A 24,634-nucleotide genomic window follows, 5' to 3' on the forward strand; every position below is an offset into this window, starting at 1 on the left:
CGTCACTGAGTGTGGCTCTGCATGAGCCGCAGGAAGGCATCTTTAAAAAGACGCCTGCTCTTTTATAGAGAAGTGTGTATCGCAGCGGCGACACACACTTGAGATATTAAAGGATATGAGCGCCGGAAAGCGCAGCAGGAAGGCACGGAAGGCGGCGTGGCCAGCAGCTTCAGAGACTCGTCCCGCTGAGATGCTTGCAATCGACGGCGGCTTCTTCTCCGGCTCCAGCGATGCGTTTGCTTCGCTTGAAGGATGAAAAATCAGATAATAGCTGCCTATGAGCGATATTTATAGGCCTAGACCACGCCCTTTTAGGCGGGAAGCTACGAAAGGGCGCGAAATGCCCCCATTGGATCTGGCGTCGCGTCAGGCCTCGCTCTAATAGGCTGCTGCAGTTGCCGCAGAGCAGCCAATAGGCGCGCAAGCTGTTTCGCCTATGTCTGTATGCTGCTGCAACGCGCTTTACATTATTTCAAAATTAAGGATAATTTTTGGCTTCAATATCTCGCAGAAAAGGATTTTCCCCTAGCGTAAGATACTTCTTACGCAGTACTCGTTCCCTCTAGTAAGAGAACCACTTCTTCTCATTCCAACACGCGCAGAAATACTGAAACACACAAACAGCTGTCCGTCAAACACACGGATAATAGACAAGACTTTTAAGTGTTTGTGGCAGAGAACACATCGTATTGATTCGTATACACGTCTCATTGTGCACCCCAGTGTAAATACATGTATAATAGTTGGTAATATATAATAGCAAATGTGTCTCTCAGACTTTCCTAAATTTGACTGAAAGGCGGTCAGAGACTACTTTGTTTTGGCACAGTCCACAAAGCATCAGTTTGCTGTTCACTTAAATATTCAGCAAAGTATTAAAACCCATGAAATCTTATCCTCATAATGACAGAAATGACATTTGATAATTCTAATCGGACGCTATGGTTAGTTAAACATTCACGGACACTACTATTACTGCAACTACAACATTTCCTAGTGTCGCCAGTTGGTTGCGCTATTTGTTCTATAATAATAGCCTTTTTTCTAGTGAATATTTCACAGGGTTGGTTTTTGTATATTCTATAAGCATACCTTGAGTACATATAGGTTATGACCACAAAAACAGAAAAAAGATACAGTTTTAGCCTTATGTGGGGGCAAGTTGTCACAGTGGAACTGGCAATTAAACAGCTTATTATAATTTAATATTTAGAGTTTATTGTAGATTCTACAGTAATTTACACTGTAAAACAATTGTGAAACACAAAAAACTGATTAAACAACAAAAAGAATATACACTACTAGTCAAAAGTTTTTTAATGTTTTTTATTCTGCTCACCAAGCTGCCATTTATTTGATCCAAAGCATAGCAAAAACACTAACATTTTGAAATACTTTTTACAATTTTAAATGACTGTTTTCCATTTGAATATATTGTAAAAATTTTATTTATTCCTGTGATCAAAGTTACATTTTCAGCATCATTACTCTAGTCTTCAAAAGTGATAATAAAGATTTATAATTTATAACAATATATATATATATATATATATATATATATATATATATATATATATATAAATATATAATATAATATTATATAATATATATAATAACTTTATAATGTTACAAAAGATTTCTGTTTAGATAAATGCTGTTCTTCTGAGCTTTCTATTCATCAAAGAAACCTGAAAAAATTCTATTCAGCTGTTTTCAACATAATAATAATATTAATAATAAATGTTTTTTGAGTAGAAAATCATAATATTAGAATGACTTCTGAAGAAGAGCAATGATGCTAAAAATTCAGCTTTGAAATCATGTGAAGAAATTACATTATAAAATATATTCAAATAGAAAACAGATATTTTAAATAGTAAAAATATTTCAAACGCTCACTGATGCTCCAAAAGGAAAAATGATGCATTAAGAGCCGGGGCTGAAATCTTTTTGAATTTGAAGATCAGGGTAAATTTAACTTATTTTGTCTTCTGGGAAACATGTAATTACCTTCTGAAGGGCAGTACTAAATTAAAATAATATGATATTTAAGCAAAATAAGAGAAATGTACACATCACCATTCTGTTCAAAAGTTTTCACCCCCCGCCTCTTAATGCATGTTTTTTCCTTCTGAAGCATCAGTGAGCGTTTGAACCTTCTGTAATAGTTGCATATGAGTCCCTCAGTTGTCCTCAGTGTGAAAAGATGAATCTCAAAATCATACAGTCATTGCTGGAAAGGGTTTAAATACACAAGAATGCTGGAGAACCAAAGAATTTGTGGGATCTGAAGGATTTTTTTGAAGAATAGCAGGCAGTTTAACTGTTCAGGACAAACAAGGGACTCGTGAACAACTATCACTAAACAAAACAAAACAAAACAAAACAAAAAAACAGCTGTGGATCATTCAGGTAACAACACAGTATTAAGTATCATACGGGTTGCAAACTTTTGAACAGGGTCATTTTTGTAAATTTAACTATTATTTTCTCTTGTGGACTATATAATATCTTTCATGTGAAATATCTTATTCAGGTCAGTACTAAATAAACAATAACATGCATTTTGTGTGATCCCTTTTGTTTTGAAGATCCTAAAAGGGTGATGCAAACTTTTGACCTTCTATATCATTTTTAATGTTTTAATTTTCCTCTCTGTTTCAGAAAATTGCCCTTTGTTCCCCTGTTTATATGATAGTACTTTATAGCCTTTTGTGACAACTGGCCCCAGTCTCCACCCCAGTATTATACTTCTTAATGACCCTAATACAGGCTAATTGTAAACTAATTATCCTTTTATCCAACATATCGAGAGTAAAGAGTTAACCATATTCACTTCAGGTCAGTTCAGCCCAAGGTCTCACACAAGAATAACTTCCAAGCAGAAATGAATTTTATGCTTACTATTTTTCCGGCTCTCATATGTATACAACCAAATTGGAGGCTGAGGTATATGCACTTTTGGTTCAGATGGATAATGAGTGGGTGTTGAAGTTGCCGAAAAGCAGAAAAAGGCACTGTAATTATATCTGTTCCTTCCCTCAAAGATCTAGGATCATAGTGATCACAGCGTCACTGCACACCCAACCGCTTGTTAGCTGCTTACTTGTTAGGCCTATAACAATTTAATTTCTTAAATAGAAAACAGGCATTCTGTGGTGAATGGCAGACCTTTCTGAGGACCTTTTTTCTGTAATTCAGTTTTATCGCTTTGTTTCATGCCAGAGATTTTCAACTGTGTGTGACTGTGCTAGTTTAAAAAAAGGATTCCTTTCTTTGACACACTTCCATCTTTCTGCTGCCCAACTGGCCTCATGCACGTGATCTAAACCTGACCAAAATTGCAACATTCCTCTGTAGTTATTGCAACAATTGCACAAAATTATCATGAGGCTTTAACCTGGTCATACCTCAGCAATTGAGGATTACTATGCACTATAGAGCTGCAGTGTGGCCTCCGACTGGAAACTATAAACACATGGTTGTGAAGTCTAGTCTTTTGTCTCCACTTGAACGTGAGGTATCATTAATCCAGTGCTTCTGACCTTGGCAGGTTTGTGAAATCATCAGGTGGATTTGCAGTGGTGCAGCACTGTCTCCCCTTAGGATTTAGCTTGCCCTTAGAGATTTTGATTGAGTCACAGTTACAACCAGCCAAACGCTGACTTTTTAAGTCTTCACCAAGAGCTTACTGATTTCTCTGCTTTTGTGTGGAACCCCCTGCTTACTTTTGACATTAATTGTAAGCGTACATCATGTTCTTTCTTGGGTCCAGAGCTTTCCCACACTCTCTTCTCAAAGAAAGAAAGCTCAGCCCAGCTAATAATTTCTGGTACCCAGAACATTTCGGTTCTCAAATAAAACCTAAAAATAACCATTAGAGAACGTTCTGTATAGTTGTCACAAAGCAAAAGTTCCTGAAATGTTTACAAAAATCCACAGAGAACATTCATAGTTATTATTTAGTTTCCAAAATAACCAACTGGGTACAGTAAGCATTGATTGGAGAATTGAACAACATGCTGCATTTTTACTTTGAGTACAAATTTTGTCCCTAAAGGGGGAAAAAATAAATAAAATTGCACTTTTCTTCTGCTCACCAAGCCTGCATTTATTTGATCCAAAGTACAGCAAAAACAGTACAATTTTGAAATATTTTTACTATTTAAAATAACAGATTTTTATTCGAATATATTTTAAAATGTAATTTATTCCTGTGGTTTCAAAGCTGAATTTTTAGCATCTTCACTCAGTCGCACAGTCCTTCAGAAATCATTCTAATATTCTGATTTGCTGCTCAAAAAAACATGTTTTTTCAAGTTTTTTTGATGAATAGAAAGTTCAGAAGAACAGCATTTATCTGGAATAGAAATCTTTTGTGACATTATAAATGGTTTAATCGTCACTTTTGATTAATTTAAAGCATCCCTGCTAAACAAAAGTATGCATTTCTATAATTTCTTTAAAAAAAATAATAATAATAAAAAAATTATACTAACTCCAAGCTTTTGAATAGTATAGTGTATAATGTTACAAAAGCTTTTTTTTTTAGATAAATGCTGATCTTTGGATCTTTCTGCTCATCAAAAAATCCTGAACAAAATCTCAACTGTTTTAAATATTGATAATAATAACAAAAAATGTTTCTTGAACAGCAAATCCGCATATTAGAATAATTTCTGAAGGATCATGTGACACTGAAGACTGGAGTAATGATGCTGAAGATGTAGCTTTGATCATAGGAATAAATTACATTTTAAAATATGTTCTAATAGAAAGCAGTTCTTTTAAATAGTAAAAATATTTCACAATATGACTGCTTTTACTGTATTTTGGAACAAATAAATGCAGGCTCGGTGAGCAGAAGAGACTTCTTTAAAAATATTTAAAAAATCTTACTATTCAAAAACTTTTGACTGGTAGTGTAGGTTAATTTTTTTTTTTACAAAAACCTACACAAAACATTCCTAGAATGTTATAATTCCTAAAATATCCAGATGGGAACCATAAGCCAACATTAGGAATGTCCTGTGTTTGCTGGAGGAAACCTAAGAATACAAAATATATTGAATTGTCAGTCTCAGAGCGCCCCAGGCAAATTGAAACACTAAGGATTTTTGGGAAAATCCATTTGCTTTGTTTCTATATTACAGACTGGCCTTTTTATTTTTAAGCGACAAAGAGCATTTCTGGTTCTGCCTGCACGTGAAAATGTCAGCTGAGCTATTTTATAGGACTCAGTGTTTATAGAAGACTGTCATTGCTGTCATTACTTCTGTGCTATGTTGTTTCCCCAAATAGTTTTTGCTTCATATTTAATTTGTACTGGCGGAATCACTTTGAACTTAATGAAACTTCTTGAGCATAATGAAAGTTGTAGTTTTAGTGTACTTGGTGTACGAAGTTGCACAATTATAGTTATTTTAAAACAACAGCTGGTGTCAGTTTTTCTACATCATCTTATGCCAGTATGATATTGAGTTACCCAGGCCCCTGAGATGTTATGAGAAGCATGCTGTATATATACACTACCAGTCAAAAGTTTTTGAACAGTAAGATTTTTAATGTTTTTTAGTAGTCTCTGAAGGATCATGTGACTGGAGTAATGATTGTAAAAATTCAGCTTTGAAATCACAGGAATAAATTACATTTGAAAATATATTCATATAGAAAACAGTTATTTTAAATAGTGAAACTATTTCAAAATTATACTCTGGATCAAATAAATGCAGGCTTGGTGAGCACTTTAAAAAAAAACATTTAAAAAAAACTTTTGACTGGTAGTGTATAACCATCATAGACATTAAGCAGGATGTGTCATTTAGGATCTGATGCATAATAATAAGCATAATGCAGGGAAAGATTTACAAAGTTTTATTCAGTTTGATCTCATAACAAAACAGCAGTTTGAGGGCATATTCTTCTCTTATGCCCTGTAAGTGCTTTATTTTCATAAACAGATTTATTTATTTTTCCAAAATTCCAAAAAAAGTTTCAGTAATAATTTCCATATATATAATGAGATACAGTGTATCAAAGAACTCACACATCACACTGGAAATATGTGCATTAAACTCTGAAAGACCATCCCTTCATGTGCGTTAAGGTCATACACTTTTTCAATTGTGCAGTGTTTTAATTTTACAATTATTCAAGTCATTTTGATGTTATTGACACAGATTGGAATTATTATAACTTACATGTACACACAGTATTAAATCTGTTTAGAGAGATTACAATAGTTAAACTGGCCAAAATGATACTACACTCGTAAAAAAAACAAAACAGAAAATCAGTCGCTGTGTCGATAATTTGAAAATTTTAAAATTGCACTTTTCCAGTGATTTAATAATGCATTTTATATATTTTCAAATGTTTTAGCACACCTGTTATGAACTAGGATTATTTCATGTGTCAAAACCATGAGGTATTTGCATAATTCATTGTAGGAAAATGCCCATGATGTGTCTTACTAGTATAATGCCCTGAGATTTAAGGCTTTCACATCTCAGTCAGGTTTGTCACAGAGAAATTATAATTATTCAGAATTAGAATGAACATCCACAATTTTGAGATTGAATCAGATTGGCATATCATCTAAAGCTATGCTTGTGAATATATTAAATGCTTGAAACATCTGACCTGCTCACTTATATTTGTTAGATAAAATGTGACCCTGGACCACAAAACCAGTCTTGAGTAGCACAGGTTTATTTGTAGCAATAGCCAAAAATACATTGTATGGGTCAAAATGATCAATTTTTCTTTTATGCCAAAAATCATCAGGATATTAAGTAAAGATCATGTTCCATAAAGATATTTTGTCAATTTTCTACGTAAAATTTTTGCACCCCCAGAGTCCAGATTTTCAAATAGTTGTATCTCAGCCAAATATGACCCTATCCTAACAAACCATCCATCAATGGTTTGTTAATTTGTCTCAATTGACCCTTATGTGGTCCAAGGTCACAAATTGTGTTACTGTTCAAAAGTTTTGGGCTCAGATTCATTAAAGAATCAAAAAATGAATCATTGTTTCCACAGACATATTAAGCAGCAAAACTGTTTTCAACATTAATAATAATAAGAAATCTGCATATTAGAAAAATTTCTAAAGGATCTCGTGACACTGAAGACTGGAGGAATGATGCTGAAAATGCAGCTTTGTCATCACAGGAATAAATTACATTTTAAAATATATTAAAACTAAAAACTGTTATTTAAAATAGTAAAAATATTTCACAATATTACTGTTTCTATTGTATTTTTTTGATTCAGATATGCACAAAAACATTCTTAAAAAAATCCTACTGACCCCAAACATTTGAAGATACTGTAGTTATGCTACTGCTTTGGTCTTTAAATGAAAGAAGTTATGAGTGTGCAAAATAGTCCTGCTAGACTAGCAGATTTCATTTTCTCTGTGCTGCAGCTTTGATCCATAATGTTTATGAGAAAGATGTAAAGAAAATAAGCAGCTTGCTGGTTTTCATTTGACCTTGTACTGTCCATCATATTAGTGTTTGGTTGGCCCATGCAGGGAAAGAGTCTAGGTTGAACATGGCCTTGCCCCAGGTGTTGATGGATAAGGTGATGCAGAAAATCCCTATGATATTCATCATCATGCCAGTTTTTGCCTGAGAAAAAACAAAATGTTAAACATCACTGAGTGAATTTATTGGTCACTGGAGCAGCTGGAAAAGAAAAACTTTTAGAAGTGGTAAAATGACTTGTGGTTTGTCTATATATGGGGCCACATTTGTTTTAACAATGCTATGTCACTAACAAAACTACTTATAAATGATTGATGTCTGGCAGCTGATCTTGTAAAAGGGTTTTTCTATATTATGATGAGCTTTTAAACACACTTTGAATATGGAAATGGACTAAAATTGGCACTTAGGCTGAGAAAACCAGAGAATAAAATCGGTTGCCAGCTTTTGGAACTCACCATGTCTGAAACCTTGAGGTAACCATAGGAAAAGACTATAGCGTTTGGTGGAGTTGCCACAGGTAACATAAACGCGAAGGACGCACTGAGTGTGCATGGCACCATGACGTAAAGTGGGTTGATTCCAATCGATTGAGACTGCAAAAGAGGAACAGAGATATCCAACGTACTTATAAAGCAGAAAACAAGATTTAATTGTGGCCAGCGCTGACTCATATGTCCTTGATCTAAGTGTGTGTTTTCTAAGCTCGTCACAAAGTGTCTGTAATTGGGTTGTAATTCTTAAAGATTATAACAAACTGTGAGTCACGTCTGCACGAAGGCTGACATTTGAAGCTTTGCACAGCTGGTGAGCAATACAACTTCACAGCTGATACTATTTCAAGAATTTAAGCACCTGCCCAAAAATGTATGTGTACTGATATGATTATCATATTTTTCTCATCTTCTGAGCATATATTACATACTACTATATCCAAGTCTTACCATAGAAGCAAGAACAGGAAGGAATAGGGTTGCTGTGGCCACATTGCTGGTACACTCAGTGAAAATGGCAATCAAGAGGCACAGGATGATTACAATGGCCCAGGGAGGGATACTATGTAGGGGAGTCAACTGGTTTCCGATCCATCTGGATAGACCGGACTCCTGAGATACAAAAGAAATATGTGAAGCCAGATGCAGGTCACCAAAGAAGTAAATAAAGAAAGTTGTTCACCATTTTTATCATATAGATGGTTACGGTCAACACAACAGTATGTTTAAGCCAATTAGTAATGATTTTATTATCAGAGTAAAGTATGAGAGGTTTTGGATGTGTGAAGCACACTGGAATTTTACATTGGAAATTGAGTCATTCCAATGGAAATCATGTGAATCCATCCAAAACATTTCCCCACATAGATTTCGCAACTGAGTTTTGCTAATGTGACGGATTTATAAGCATATTTCCACTATTGGAAATGTGGTTAAATATACAGTTGCAGTCAAAAGTTGTGCAGAATCTGCACAAAATAAGAGAGATCATTCAAAATGCATAATATATATGAATAATATACTTCACATAAAAGACGTTTACATATAGTCCACTAGAGAAAATAATCGATGAATTTATAAAAATGACCCTGTTCAAAAGTTTACATCCCTTTGATTCTGTGTGTTTTTTTCTTTTTTTAGTGATAATTGTTCATGAGTCCCTAGTTTTGTCCTGAACAGTTAAAACTGCCTGCTGTTCTTCAGAAAAGGTCCCACAAATTCTTTGGTTTTTCAGCCTTTTTGTCTATTTAAACTCTTTCCAAAATGACTGTATGATTTTTAAAACCATCTTTTCACACTGAGGACAACTGTGGGACTCATATGAAACTATTACAGAAGGTTCAAACGCTCACTGATACTTCAGAAGGAAAAAAGAGGGTGTAAGGGGTGTAAACTTTTGAACCAGGTATGTTGCCTAAATATCATATTTCTTTTCATTTAGTACTGCTTTTTAGAAGTTACAGAAGATATTTAAATGTTTTCCAGAAGGCAAAATAATCTAAATTTACACTAATCTACAATTTCCAAAAGTTTTCACCCCCCGCTCTCAACGCATCGTGTTTTCTTCTAAAGCATCCTTCTGAGCATTTAGACCTTCTGTAATAGTTGCATATGAGTCTCTCAGTTGTCCTCAGTGTGAAAAGATAGATCTCAAAACCATACAGTCATTGTTGGACAGGGTTCAAATAAACAAAAATGCTCAAAAACCAAAGAATTTGTGGGATCTGAAGGAATTTTCTGAAGAACAGCAGGCAGTTTAACTGTTCAGGCAAACAAGTGACTTATAAACAACTATTACTAAACAAACAAACAAACAAAAAAACACAGCTGTGGGTCATTCAGGTAACAACATAGTATTAAGAATCAAGCGTATGTAAACTTTTGAATGGGGTAATTTTTATAGATTAAACTATTATTTTCTCTTGTGGACTACATGTAAACGTCTTTTATGTGAAATAGCTTATTCAGGTCAGTACTAAATAAAAAATAACATGCATTTTTTTATGATATCTCCTGTTATGAAATAATTAACATTTTGCAAGGTATGTAAACTTTTGACCTCAACTGTATGCACCATATTATAAACACATTATATTTGTATTCATCCTGTAATTGATGTATGTTTGAATAAATCTTCTGTCAAAAATGTCTGAAAATTGAATGCACACTTTAAAAGCCATTTTCCCAAAAAACTGGTTTTATGACAGCCATAATTTAAATCATTATCTCGACAGCAAGTTAGAAAAACATAATGATTATAATTTTAAAGCAGAGACTTTTCTCATTGGAGGCTTTTTTATCTTGGGTGTGTGAAACTCTCACCTCACTACCTTTGGCCAGGGCAAATCCTCCACCTAGGAGCAAAACTATATTCCAGGGTAACTTCTTTTGAGCTACTTTCCAAGATAGCAAGGCTCCACTGGGCGCAGAAGAGAGTTGAGGCTCTGTGAAGTAATATATAGTACAGAGAGTCAAAGCACACAAAACAATAAAAAAGTATAGACCTTTTCATTGAGTAAAATTCTTCTGACCTGTTTCAGAGCCAGTTGATGACCAGAAGCAAAACCGGGGTGGTTTTGATGGCAGAATGAAGAGCAACAGAGCAATGAAGACTGCAACTGTAGCATCTGTCACATATCTAAATATACAGAAATATTAAGCACAAAAGTCATACTATTGTTACAATATTTTTGGAATAATAGCTGCATATTACATATTTTTTTATTCATTTATGTTGAGTGTAGTTTATAATAAGTGACTTTGTTTCTAAACACACATTTTATATGTTAGAAGTGTATTGCTGAAAACACGTTACAAAGACTGAAAATAAACAGTTTAACAAAAAACGTGTGGAAACTGCTCTGCTAAATCATATAAAGGCGTAATATTTTGACAAACTAAAGTTAATAGGTGGTAAAGATACAAGTGGTATTAATTAAGATATTAGCCTAATATTTCACCTACCCCGCCGGAAATTATAAGAACAAACACGAATGTTGTCAAGATTCTTGCCCTGGAAATCCTGGTTAAATTTGGCCAGCCACAAACGCCTTTTGTTCCTCAGACAGTTTTTTTGCATTCTTCTCCTTGATTTGTTATAACCTTTGCCAGTCTAAAGTACTTCAAATGTTTTTCCCGGTTCGACTGATTAGTGCAGCCCAAAACATGACAATAATTGATCCTTTTTAGCAGGAATACTCAGCAAAATACATGAGTTTTGTTTGGTTCAGTGGCATTATGTTTAGTGCCACCAATATGGCTGATTGATGAAACGTCATAAAAAATTTCTAGATTTTGATAACTTATTTTATTTACTTGGCTTTTTTTTATCATTTAAACTTGGCTAGGTGGTTAATAACACATTTTTCTGTGGTGTAACAAACTATTTAGGCATATTTAAAATTGCTTTACACACACTTTAACTATTTAGATGGATACCTAACACAGTTAGTGACTTTAATAAATTGCTATTTTGCATTAAACTCATCAATCTAAGCCTGTAGTGTAAATCATACTCTGCTTCAGTGTTAAAGGTGAGTGTTGCCCATCCGGTGACAAATCCAGGATCTCGAGTAAACCACAGTGCTACAAGCAAACTGAAGAGAGCCAGAACGCTGACTTCGCCAAAACACATCGATCCAAGCTGAAGATGCTGCTCCCGGATCACGTTATAGGCGGCTATGTCCTTCTCTGACTTTACCGCCCCACATCCCCATGTCTTCCTAATGCTGGAGAAAGATGTGAGTAAAGAGCTTCATTAAAGCAATGAAAAACAAATGAAGTATCTATCGTACTTGAATCCCATGAAAATGAACTGAAGATAGAGCCAAGCCATTGTCAGCATGATGATCATGTTGGGGAAGGCAAACCCAAACCATGAGGCAAAGTTGATGACATCACCATTCTCGGGAAATAATCTGGGGGAAAATAAATGAAAGGGTTCAGTTTCTTCAAACAAAAATGGTAGAAGTGAAGTAGTTATTTAGTACTCACTGGTTCATCTGACCCTTCAGTACTAAGTTAGGCCCTGTTCCTGTGAGCGTGGCTGTTCCTCCAATGCTGGCCGCATAGCACACACACAAAGTCATTCCTTTAGCCATGAACCGCTTCTCTGCTGATTCCTTTTGCTTGGCCTCTGGTGAGACATCCAGCATGCGTAGCACCACTAAGAAACAGGGAATGTACTGAGTGGTAGTTCATCCAATGAATCAAATGAAAATGACTATACTGTTCAATATGTGAGAAAAAAGGTCATTGGGGATAAAAGATTGTGAAACATGATACATTTCTCTCATAAGCTACAGTTCAAAGGTTTGTGGTCGGTTATTTGGATGTTTTAAAAAGAAATCTCTTTTGCTCACCAAGGCTGCATTTATATATTAAAAAAAAAAAAAACCAGTAAAAAAATTATTGCAATTGAAATGTATAGCATACAGTGTTGGCCACAATTATTAGAGCACTATAATTAGTATTTTCACCAGCTAAAAAATAGATCTTTTGCTGTAGTGTGTCAGTGGGAAATATCAGTTTACATTTCCAAACATTCATTTTGCCATTAATTGTAATAATCCAGTGAGATTTTTGTTTGCACAAGAAGTCTGACAACAGCAAGTGCTCCACACAGAGATCTGATCTCATCATCATCCAGTCTGTCGGTACTGACATGAAGAAACAGAACAAACTGAGACAGACGAAATCCAGAAGAACTGTGGCAACGTCTCCAAGATGCTTCAAGAAACCTACCTGCAAAGCTACAGTACTGTTAAAGGTTTTGGGCACTGTTTATACAAATGGTGTATGAGGATGCTGTCAAAAATAAAGACATTAGTAGATTTTCTTTATCATTTAACTTCTGTTAACTTATTTAACATTTGGTGTGACCATCCTTTGCCCTATGTGCACTTCCGCTTTTGCCCGAGGTGCCCTAGGTTTCTTGAAGCATCTTGACTTTGCAACAGGTCTTCTGGATTTCATCTGTCCCAGTTTGTTCTGTTTCTTCATGTCATTACAGACAGATTGGATGATGATGAGATGAAATCTCTGTGTGGAGCCCTAGATGTTGTCAGACTCTAATGAATGTTTGAAAATGTAAACTGATATTTCCAACTGACAAACAAGAGAAATAACTAGTGTTCTAATAATTTTGGCAACCACTGTATATTGAAAATAATTGTGAATTTTGAATTGTGAAATAAACTTGCAATTTTTGCTTTTTAGAACTGCGAGATATAAACTCCGAATTCACAGAAAAAGTCAGAATTGTGAGATATAAACTCATAATTGTGATATATAAACTTGGAATTGGAAGAAAAAAGTCAAAAGACATGTTTTTTAATTCTGTGGTGGAAACTGGCTTCTATAGTTGGTTTCTAATGATTCCTTGCTGAATAAAAGTACTAATTTCTTTCAAAAAATCTTTTGACCGACCCCAAAACTTTGAACGGCAGTCACTTTAAAAATACTGCTTTAACACTGGACACACCCAGCAATTGGGTTGTTTTGACCCAGTGGTTGAGTTAAGAGTTTACCTTCTAAGTAGTTTTATTTAACTGAACTTTTGCTTAGTTACTATATAAATAGCTATATTTGTTCCTTAAAATGAATCCAAAATAGGTTAGAAATGAATATACATTAATATTTCAATAAATGAACATTTATTAATTAGTTGAATAAATAATAATCAAATAATAAACTTTTTTGTAAATTGCTTATTAATGAATGTTGCTTGTTAACGTTAATGATTATTGCTGATGCCTCTAGTAACTATATGTCAGATTTTTAATTATTGAACTATTTTGGGTTAATTTTAAGTCATTTTTAAACAATAGTTAAGTTAAATAAAACTACCCAGAAGGTTGGGGTAACATTTAACCCAACTGCTGTGTCAAAACAACCTAATAGCTGGGTTTGTCCATGTCCATGCTTCACTCAGCGCTGGATAGTTTTTAACCCAGCATTTTTTTCGAGTGTATGTAGTGCTAAAATGCATCTTATTGCCTGGACCTCACAATCAATTTTTCGCCTGACCTTCTCTGTCTCTGTCTTTTGCCGTCTGTTTGTACTCCGCCTCAGGGGCCTGGGGCTGCTCCTCACCGCAGGCCATCTGTGACGACTCTGTCTCCTGTTTGTTCAGCTGTTCCAGCACAGCCTGCACTATGGGGACCATCATGGCCGTAGTAGCTGTGTTACTGATCCACATGGAGAGGAAAGCCGTCACCCCCATGAAGCCCAGCATCAGGCTGTATTAATACAGAGGAAGCAATCAGAATGTGAATATATAGATTTCACGGTTGTGTGTAAAGACTGGATTGAACAATCTATCAATGATTGTGGCCAGTATAAGGTTTAACCTACAGCGCTGGGCGCACCCCAACAATGAGCAGGACTCTCAGAGCGATGCGTTTGTGCAGGTTCCAGTGTTCAACTGCTACAGCGACCATCAGTCCACCCACAAACAGCATGTTGGTGTCCTTCAGGTATTGCATACACACCTAGAGAACAACATCAGAGCCTTAGCTTTTTAATGTGTGCTTTATTGTTGTTTGTCTCTTTGGAAACGCTAAAAGGAACTTACCATTTTGGACTGCATGATGCCAAGCATGGGGAAGAGGACAGCAGGTAGCAGTGAAGTGACAGCCAGAGGAAGAGCCTCAGTACACCAGTAAACTGCCATCAATATGATAACATAAGCACAGCTGGCCTCCTGGAAAATGGAAACATGTGCTCTTTCAAAATGGCATGCTAGTGTGATTTTAGACACATTATAGACAGACACATATCTGTTATGGGTCATCTATGTTTTGTGTTTGTTTAAGGTGGGATTTCAGTTTTAACTGCATTTGACCCAGTTGTTTTGTTCTGTTCCTTTTTCTAGTTTTGAGTTTGTTTAAGTCTAAATTGCATTTAGATACTCACCTCAACCTTATTTGCAACCATTTTGTAATGCATATCATTTTATTTACTTTTTTAATTAATATTTCAGAATGTTTCAGTATTTTATATTACCTTTTGCTTGGAAATGGAAAAAACAAAGATAAAATGTACCAATTTGATTGTTTATTAGATTCATACTTGGAACCAAACTATCATCACTATGAGGCAAAGTTGATTTTTTTTTTATTTTATTTAAAAGTATTTTTCTAAAAATAATTTTCAGAATGTCAGAATGTCTCTATTTTAATGACAATGACTCTTATGTTATCCAGCATGATTTGAGATTTATCTAAAGTGTATCTTGTGATTCAGTGAAAGCAAGAACATCTGTTTTGACCATCTGTACAAAGAAGTTCTCATAATTATTATCACAAATTTACTTATTTTGATTAGCGATGTTAAAACAGTGAAGTGTTTGTTTATTTTATGTCTTTTGGATGCCCAATGTAACTTTATATCCCTGTTTATTATGTTAAACTTGATCTTCACTCTTAAAAAATAAAGGTTTCAAAGGGGTGTTTTTGTGGATAAGTCATAGAAGAACCATATTTGGTTCCCCAAAGAACCTTTCAGTGAACAGTTCTTAAATAAACCATTTTGAAATACAAAAATCTAAAGAACCTTTTCCACTATAAAGAATGTTTAAAAAGGTTCCATGGATGTTGAAGGTTCTTAATTAAACCGTCAATGCCAATAAAGAACCTTCATTTTGTGATATAATGATATATAAAAATATATAAATACTTTTATTTTACTGGCATCAATGGTTCTAGGAAGAACCTTTAATGCCTACAGAACGTTTTCACTGGACAAAAGGCTCTTTATAGCAGGTTCTTTAGATTTTTAAAATGAAAGATTCTTTAGGAAACCAAAATTTATTCTTCTATGGAATCACAGCAAAAAAAAACTTCTTTTTAAGTGTGTGGGCCTGGCAATGGAGAGGATGATGAAAATGACATATTTCATTTTTGAAAGGTCATTTTTAATCTAACTATCAATGGGAGTAGTTAATATGAGCACTGTCGCAAATATGCACATGAGGGTCATGACCAAAACACATTGACTCCGAGTCAGGAATTTAGACTTATGTGTTCCCACGCTTGAACATACACAATGACAAAGGGTTAAAAAAACAATTTTGAGGCACAATGAATTATTGTACATGGAGGCCTCAGGGTATGAATGTAGTCCCCATGTATTAAACACAGAATACATTTTCATTCAACTTAATGGAAAGTTTAACAGGTGCATACAAATGAACAATTATAACCTTAGACAAAAGCATGCAGAATTTACATAACAGATGCAATTATACAAAATGTAATAACTCAGCATTGAATTAAAAAGTAGAAATTTAGTTTGATACATACCCTTGTGTTGATAACCACTGGGAGTGGAAGAAGAATCAAAGGAGTGAAGAAAAGAACTATCCCTTTCTTCAAGTTCCATATGGATTTTAGTGTTGAGATCATCTCAAAATAAAGAGAGTTTGTGCATATGAAGTAAGTTTAACAGTGTTGGACACGTCCTTTTAACCTGCTCTCTGGGGTGGAGTGAGAGAGAGAGTGAGTGAGGGAGAGTGAGAGAGTGAAAAAGCAATTATTATTACAGACTCCTGCACACAACCAGCTTTGAAATCATATTCTTATTCTTATCTTTAGAACTTGATGATACTGTAAGGAAGCAGCCACTGTTTCTGGACTGTTTCTGAGATTTAGCAAAAGAGTGAATGTCATTTAACACTGTTTTAGACCTGTGCTTGTTTCAACACTATTTTTTGCCATGAACAAAAATGGTTAAATTTTTCTTTTTTATTTAGTTGTGTTGTTGCATTGTTTTAGATAAAATAATTCCATGTACCTCAGATGTTTAGAATAAAGTTTTCTTACAATAAAACTAGAAGAGAGACACCTTTTGCTGGTGAATATTCCTCAGAGCTGTATTTTTGTCACAATTTATCCTGCCATTAAATAGCCTGTTATACATTTTTTATACATAATTATAATGAAATATAGTCAATTTGGGGTAGGATTTTGAAATAATTTTCAATAATGAGTCAATTTCACTTTTTAAAGGTATAGTTGACCGAAAAAATGAAAATTCTGTCATTAATTACTCACCCTCATGTCGTTACAAATCTGTAAGACCTTTGTTCGTCTTCGGGAACACACATTAAAATATTTTTGATGAAATCCGAGAGCTTTCTGACCCTACATAGACAGCAAGGGTCCTTGTTCAAAGTCTAGAAAGGCACCAAGAACATAGACAAAATAGTCCTTGTGACATAAGTGGTTGAACTGTAATTTCATGAAGCTAAAGAGAATACTTTTTGTTACGCAAAAAAACTAAAATAACAACTTTATTCAACAATTCTTCTCCTTCGCGTCAACCTATAGCGACATGAGGGTGAGTAATCAATGACAGAATTTTCATTTTTGGGTGAACTTTCGCTTCTTCTTACCAAAAGGCTAAAATTCAAATTTTAAGTTCGAATGTATGAGGGTTTTCACGTCTTCTATATGCTCCTTAGAAACCACACAAATTGGACATTTAACTGGTTTTATAATACTTGTAGCGTGATGAGATGTAACGTTTGTCACAAAATTTCCCATATGACAACTAGGCCTTCATAATTGAAGTTTTTACATAATTGAGTTTTTTGTGGGTCTTTGACTGTGTAAAGCTTAATCCACAACAGAATTAATAGCAGGACGCCCTCTAGTGGATTTCTTTAGACAACAGTTTTATTTAATGAGTTAGCATAAGATAGCTTTATACTGGTTACGGTTATGCATCGGCGGCATGTCTTGTGTTTATCGTAAGATGCTCAGTAAATTGCAGTATGGAAACATGTACTAATACTTTATCATGACGCTTGTGGATATGCTTATAACTAAAAGTTATATCTCAACCCTATTATTTCTGCTGCTCTTGGCCTGCACTGCACTGCTGAACTACTTTTTATTAAAAGTCATAACTATTAACATGGCCATATTTTACATAACAGTGCTTCCCAATCAGGGGGTTAATTCAGGCTCTTTAGCAAATAGGACTCAAAATGGCTTTTTAAAATAAGATTATTTTTATTTTAATTAATTTCACCAACAACCGATTTATTAATTTATTTATGCCTTATTAGCTATATCAGCAGGTCAGTTGTCAAATTATGTAAATTTAACCACTAATCGAACTTTTATTGCTAAACTAAAAATAAACGAAATATTTCGTATTAAAATATATAAGCATAAATATATGGTATGTAAGCTAATACAATATATATACAATATATATAAGTAATTTTGTATGATTTATCATTTTTTTCTTTTATGATCTTGAGGTGACTTGTATTATGACACAGTGCTCCGGGCTGAGAATCACACGGTCTGGGAGCGCACGCATAGTGATGAGAGTCACGTGAGGCTCTGAACTCAACACTATGGCTTCTCAAGACAACAAAATATTCTCGACTTGTTAGGAGATTATTGTGCGGTTATGGTGGTTCTTAAAGTACTGGAAATACAGTTTAAACATCCCGCAAACATGGGACTTGGCATCGTGATGGCAGATGTTCCAGAGCGCAGTTGCTGACAAGCAGCAAACAGTGCAGAGGTGAGCAACAACAACAGCTAATGTTAGATGGACAGACATATCTCCTGTTTTCCAAATGTTTGCTTAACGGTACTGCTTGTGTGTTTACATTAACCAAGCAAGCTCTGGTTTAATGTATATTGTGGTGCTCCTTTGAATCTGTAACTTCCCAATCGAGCACTGACAGAAGTACACTATTTCCTTATTGTCTGTGCAGTTGTAAGAGGAACTGAATTGTAGAAATTAAATGCAGAAATTAAAGATGATATATGTACTACGTTTTGCATGCTCGATCTTTCGATAAGATGTTCTGGATGTTATAAATGAAGTTTATTATTCTGATGAAGTATGGAAGAATACAGTCACGGGGTCATGCATGACATTTTCTGTGATGACATCAGTGTCCTCGACAAATCGTTAGTTGTTGCTATCCTGGATTTGATCTGCAAGCTACTGATGCATATTTTATATTGTTATATGCATACATTTTTTTTTTATTTGTATAACAAAATAATTCTCTAATTATATATTGTAATTATTTTAAGTTTACTTTATTCTACAGTATTTCATTTTAAAATAGTTTACGTAATTTACGTATCTGCACGTCATAAGCATTGCATTCAAATGTTTTTATTATTATTATTATTTTAAATTTTAGTATACATTGTTGCCGTACGATGTTGACTTGATTTCTTTAAAATGTATATGTAAAACATATACACATTATGCTATTATAAATAGTGTAATCGTAACATAATTCTTTAGATTACACTTTTAAGATTATCTGTGGTGAACTAACTTTTAATTTTAGTTCACACAGCGTGCACAAAGTGCATTAAGTATCACTTTAGTATATTTGTCAAGTCTGCAGTAGATTTAAAACATATTTCTCCATAAAATATTTTTTTAATTCATTATATTATGTCATGAGTATACAGTTGAAGTCAAAAGTTTACATACATCTTGCAGAATCTGCAAAATGTTAATTATTTTACCAAAATGAGAGGGATCATACAAAATGCATGTTATTTTTTTATTTAGTACTGGCCTGAATAAGAAATTTCACATAGAAAACGTTTAAATATAGTCCACAAGAGAAAATAATAGCTGAATTTATAAAAATGACCCAATTTACATACACTTGTTTCTAATACTGAATGATTCACAGTTGTGTGTTTTATGTTTTGTTTAGTGATAGTTGTTCATGAGCCCCTTGTCAGTCCTGAACAGTTTTTTCAGAAAAGTCCTTCAGGTCCCACAAATTCTTTTTTTTTTTTTTTTTTTTTTTTTTAGCGTTTTTGTGTATTTGAATCCTTTCTAACAATGACTGTATGATTTTGAGATCCATTTTTTCACACTGAGGACAACTGAGGGACTCATATGCAACTATTACAGAAGGTTCAAATGCTCACTGATCTTTCAGAAGGAAACACTATGATGGATCTCAAAATCGTACAGTCATTTATAATCATCACAAACAGGGGACTCATGAATCACTAAACAGAAAAAAAAACAGCTGTGGATCATTAAGGTAACAACACAGTATAAAGTGTACAGTATGTAAACTTTTGAACGGGGTCATTTTTATAAATTCAACTATTATTTTCTCTTGTGGACTACAGTAGTCAACATTTGAGGTGGATCAAATTGTCCTAGGTTAAAAAATATTATTTTTGTTTTAGGACAACTTTGATGAGAGGTTTTGATCCACTTCAAATGTTGACTACTGTATATATAAACATCTTTTATGTGAAATATCTTATTTAGGTCAGTACTAAATAAAACACAACAAAATAAATCTTATTTTGGTAAAATAATTAACATTTTGCAGATTCTGCAAGGTGTATGTAAACTTTTGACTTCAAATGTATGTGTAATTCAGTAAGAGTCTAAAGAAACCGATAGTAGTATCTTCAGTGCTTTTTATTTTACTTTCTGTAATTCCTGACATTTTCTTAGCTTCTTACAGGGGCCTACAAGGGCCACAGTCTGGTTAACTGAAAGAAATCATGGAGTGGTTAGCGCCAGCCTTGGAGAGGGACCTGGGTATTGACCATCGGCAGACTGGACCCAGTCAGCGACCCAATGAACTGGTGGTCCTGGTTCCAACTCGATGGGTAATGGCCCTGAGAAACAAGAGAGTTACTCGCTGTGCACGGTACGAGTGCTTCAGCGAGGGGGAAATCTGTACTCTCCTCCAGCGCTCTCAGATGAAATTGCCATCTGGTTGGACACGTGTTTGTATCCATGGCCTTAGAAAGCGCAAACTGGGATACCGATTAGCCAGGGAGCCAGCTTGCCATGGGGAGGGACTCTCCCAGGACTCTTTCATGACTCTGATGCAGGGAGTATCCCAGTCTAATTTCAGGTACAATACTCTGATGTTTTAGTTGTGTTTCTTAATTTTGTTGATTAAAACAATCTGTTCAAAATCACCTGCTGATAATAGAATTGTATATTTCATTGTGTTTGCTCATTTTTCATAGAATACTTCTCTTTTTTTGTTTTATTTTCTAAGCAATGAGCATTTGGTAAACTTTGCGAATCAGTGTTTACTTTTCCTTCTTACAGTGTTTTTCTTTTTTCTTTTCAGAAATTTATGGCGTGAAGCTTACATGAATCACGTGCAACCATATGCAGATTTTATTGAGCAAACACCTGTTTTGGCCATTGATGCTGTTCGCCAAGCCTTGCAGAAACTGTTTTGCTCCAGCTTTATCTCTACCGATCGAGTGTCACCATCCCTCTCTCCAGCCAAAGAGAAGGAGAAAGACTGCCCGTTTCCATCCAACTGCTCAGCTCCCAAACAAAGTACTGACAGTTTGTGTCCAAATGTGCTACCTGCAGAATGCTTGCTGGAGTCGGAGGAGGTTCTTTATGTGGTTTTCCCGTACACACAATACACTGTTCATGACATTGTCACTTACAGTCCAGCTAAGCTGGCCAACAGCAATGCTAAGATATTGTTCATTTTGTACCAACTACTCATAGCAATGCGCGAATGTCATGCCTCAGGGCTATTGTGTGGCGAGCTCTCTTTACTTGACATTGCAGTTGATGAACAGCTCTGCAGTCGCCTTAAGATATCACTGACACATTATGAAAAGCTTGGAGAGTACAGGAATGCTGTGCCGCATGCGTTAGGAAGTAAAGTGCCAACAAGTGTTACAGCAAAAGACAATCAGAGTCATAACAGTAGTGTGAGTGAACATCTTTGTAGAAATTGTCTGGATGAGCTCAAATCTCTGGTCATGGACTGGACTAACGGTCGAGTCAGCAACTTCCAATATTTGATGGAATTAAATCGACTGGCTGGGAGGCGTGAGGGAGACCCAAACTATCACCCAGTTTTACCTTGGGTGGTCGATTTCACTGTGCCATATGGAAGGTTCCGTGATCTCAAGAAGTCGAAATTTCGTCTAAATAAGGGTGATAAACAACTGGACTTCACATATGAAATGACCAAAGAAGCACTAGCAGCAGCTACTGGAAGTGGTGGAAGCAATTTTGCCTCAGACCTTGGTGGACCAGTAGTACCTGGTGGCTCAGGCCAGTCGGATCACCTCCACGTTCCCCATCATATCTCAGACGTTCTGTCAGACATCACTTATTATGTCTACAAAGCTAGACAGACACCCAAATCTGTACTGTGCAGCCATGTTCGTTCCCAGTGGGAGCCCAATGAATATCCAGCTAGTATGGAACGCATTCAGAGTTGGACCCCAGATGAATGCATCCCGGAATTCTACACGGATCCCGCAATATTCCACTCCATTCACCCAGACATGCCAGACCTTGATATACCTCCATGGTGTAACTCCTACGAAGAGTTTATCACTGTGCATAGACAGCTGCTAGAGAGTCGAGAAGTGTCTAAACAGTTGCATCACTGGATTGACTTAACATTTGGCTACAAGTTATCAGGCAAAGAAGCCGTCAAAGCTAAGAACGTGTGCTTGCACTTGGTGGATAACCACACCCATCTCACCAGCTACGGAGTTGTGCAACTGTTTGACCACCCTCACCCACCTCGTCTTGCACCTTACCAGTATTCACCTCCAGAGCCGCCACACTTTGGACCCATCAACGTAACAACATGGCAGACTCCACCACTTGAAACCACAGTGGATGGTGTGGACGGACTTGTTCCAGAAACAACCGGATGTGAATCCAGTGGCTGGTCAGTAGTAGGCCGGGACGAGGAGCTGGAGCAAGCGATGGAAGCCCTTGACTTAAGTGGCTCTTCTTCATCTAATTCTGTTCCAATCCCATTGGCTGGTGGAAAGACCAGTGGAGAGGGTATAGCTCTGGCTGTGTCTCCTTCTCATGGTTCTTTCCCTGGTGAAGCACCTGGAAATGTCACAAACACCTTAGGATCAGGTATTAGAGCCACCATGCTTCACAGAGCAGCTTCTGTTAGTAAAAGACCAGAAGCTTCTAATTTTGAAAATTTTAAGATAAGTCTGCCAGAGGGATTTAAACCTTTGCAGCCTTTGGAAGAGTTAGAAAAGCTCAACAACTTCTTGGTGAAAGGTCTACACTGTCAAGTCCAGAATACAACAGGTCTTGACATAAACAAGAAAGACTTGAAACCTGTACTGAAAGTTCCTCTGTCATTTACGGATCTTCTCCAGAGAGATATGCAAGCCTTGGGCGTTCTCATTGCTGAGATCTTTTATTCCTCCAAACTGCGGGGACTGAGACCAGGAATACACCTGAGTGACCGATTTCAAGCAGTACTGAAGCTTTGCTCTACAAACCTTCGAGATGTTCCACTACCACTCCATCATGCACTGGAAACACTTCTGCAGATCCACAAGCATTGCTCTAAGGCAGAACCATTCACATTGCAGCTACAAGGACTACCGTATCTGTTCAAATATGACCCTATATGTGAGGGTCTTCCACCACCGAACCCTTGGCAGCTACTTAGTCCTGTTCTTTCCCCTCTACCCTTTCCAGCATATTTCCCAACACTGCATAGATTCATATTCTCCTACCACTCCAAGATGGAGTCCATTAACAGTGTTCAAGGCCGTGACATTGTGTTCAGCTTATGGCAACGACTAGAGACACTTCTCAAGGACAGCATAACTGCAGAGGGGCTTGAGATTCTTCTACCCTTTGTGCTTTCTTTGATGTCAGAGGAGTCCACTGCTGTTTATGCTGCCTGGTACTTATTTGAGCCTGTGTCCAAGGTTCTTGGGCCTCGCAATGCCTCCAAGTACCTACTAAAGCCTCTGGTAGGTGTGTACGAGAATCCCAGATGCCTTCGAGGCCGCTTCTACCTCTACACGGATTGCTTTGTGCTGCAGCTTATCGTAAGACTGGGTTTGCAAGCCTTCCTTTCCAGCCTTCTTCCACATGTTCTGCAGGTCATCACCGGCTTTGAAAGCTGCAATACAGCTGCAGGGACTGAATGGGAGGGCTTGAAGGTTTTAAGGGGAGCTGCTGGTGCCTTAGGTGAGGAAGAGGAGGACTATGAGTGTGAGGATGGGAGGTCATCTACTGCCACATCATCTGGCAAAGTAGGAGGAGGCAGCGGAGGTGGTAGTGGAGGTGTTGGTGGAGACCAAGGACTTGTGGATTACTCCTCAGGCATCAGTCTAAATGACCAGGTTTTTCTGACCGAAGGTGAGAATGACTTCCAGAATGGCTTTTATGTGAATAATAGTGCATCTGGGGGAACGATGGCGCTTGCCACCAAACAGCAGAACCAAAGCCTAGCAAGCAAAGATCAAGACCAGGAATCTCTCAGCGTGGGGAAACTGAGCGACAAGAGCAGCGCTAGTGAGGTGTCCATTGGAGACCGTGCAAGTTTAAAGTCTGCTGATAGCAGTCAGGACCTGAAGCAAGCAAGTGACGGAGAGGACGGTGGAGAGCTTGAGGATGAGGAGACGGTGGAAGACAGAGAAATTACAGTGCAAAGGGTGCCCAGTCTAGAGATGACTCTTTCAGTTTGCACCGAGGAGTCTGAGGCAACCGTGGACACGCTTGAAGGAGACGTAATGAATGGAATTGGGCAAGAAGATGGGGAGAAAAACATGGAGGAAGACGACACTGAACATGACCCTTCAGAGGACTCTGAGGAAAAAGAACACAAGATACTGTTAGGTGAGTCAAAAC

General features: G+C 36.3%; 2 protein-coding genes across 2 annotated transcripts in view; one reads left to right on the forward strand and one right to left on the reverse strand.

Annotated features, from left to right (window-relative positions):
• Positions 1-5,859: 5,859 nt before the first annotated feature.
• Positions 5,860-16,762, reverse strand: slc13a5b (solute carrier family 13 member 5b). The gene is made up of 12 exons (XM_073817736.1): positions 16,291-16,762; positions 14,562-14,690; positions 14,342-14,478; positions 14,015-14,226; positions 11,981-12,152; positions 11,782-11,904; positions 11,503-11,715; positions 10,519-10,625; positions 10,310-10,431; positions 8,438-8,599; positions 7,952-8,089; positions 5,860-7,637 (listed from the first exon to the last, which is right to left on the reverse strand). Exons 1-12 carry the CDS (start codon positions 16,390-16,392, stop codon positions 7,512-7,514), a joined length of 1,743 nt encoding a protein of 580 aa, XP_073673837.1. The 5' UTR covers positions 16,393-16,762; the 3' UTR covers positions 5,860-7,511.
• Positions 16,763-20,476: 3,714 nt separating this feature from the next.
• Positions 20,477-24,634, forward strand: part of wdr81 (WD repeat domain 81) — a 16,470-nt gene continuing 12,312 nt past the window's right edge. The window contains exons 1-2 of the mRNA XM_073817993.1: positions 20,477-20,876; positions 21,102-24,622. Coding sequence (XP_073674094.1) covers positions 20,518-20,876; positions 21,102-24,622 — 3,880 coding nt within the window. The 5' untranslated portion in view covers positions 20,477-20,517. The remainder of the gene's footprint in view (positions 20,877-21,101; positions 24,623-24,634) is intronic.

Source organism: Garra rufa, chromosome 14 (assembly GCF_049309525.1).
Source record: "Garra rufa chromosome 14, GarRuf1.0, whole genome shotgun sequence".
NCBI lineage: Eukaryota > Metazoa > Chordata > Actinopteri > Cypriniformes > Cyprinidae > Garra > Garra rufa.

Excerpts from the sequence above, each read along its gene's own strand:
- slc13a5b (XM_073817736.1), bottom strand. The coding sequence starts at position 16,392 with ATGATCTCAACACTAAAATCCATATGGAACTTGAAGAAAGGGATAGTT. Across the intron at positions 10,626-11,502 it reads ACCTTTAACACTGAAGCAGA|ATATGTGACAGATGCTACAG; the intron begins GTATGATTTACA and ends CTGTATATTTAG. Across the intron at positions 7,638-7,951 it reads ACCTCAAGGTTTCAGACATG|GCAAAAACTGGCATGATGAT; the intron begins GTGAGTTCCAAA and ends GTTTTTTCTCAG.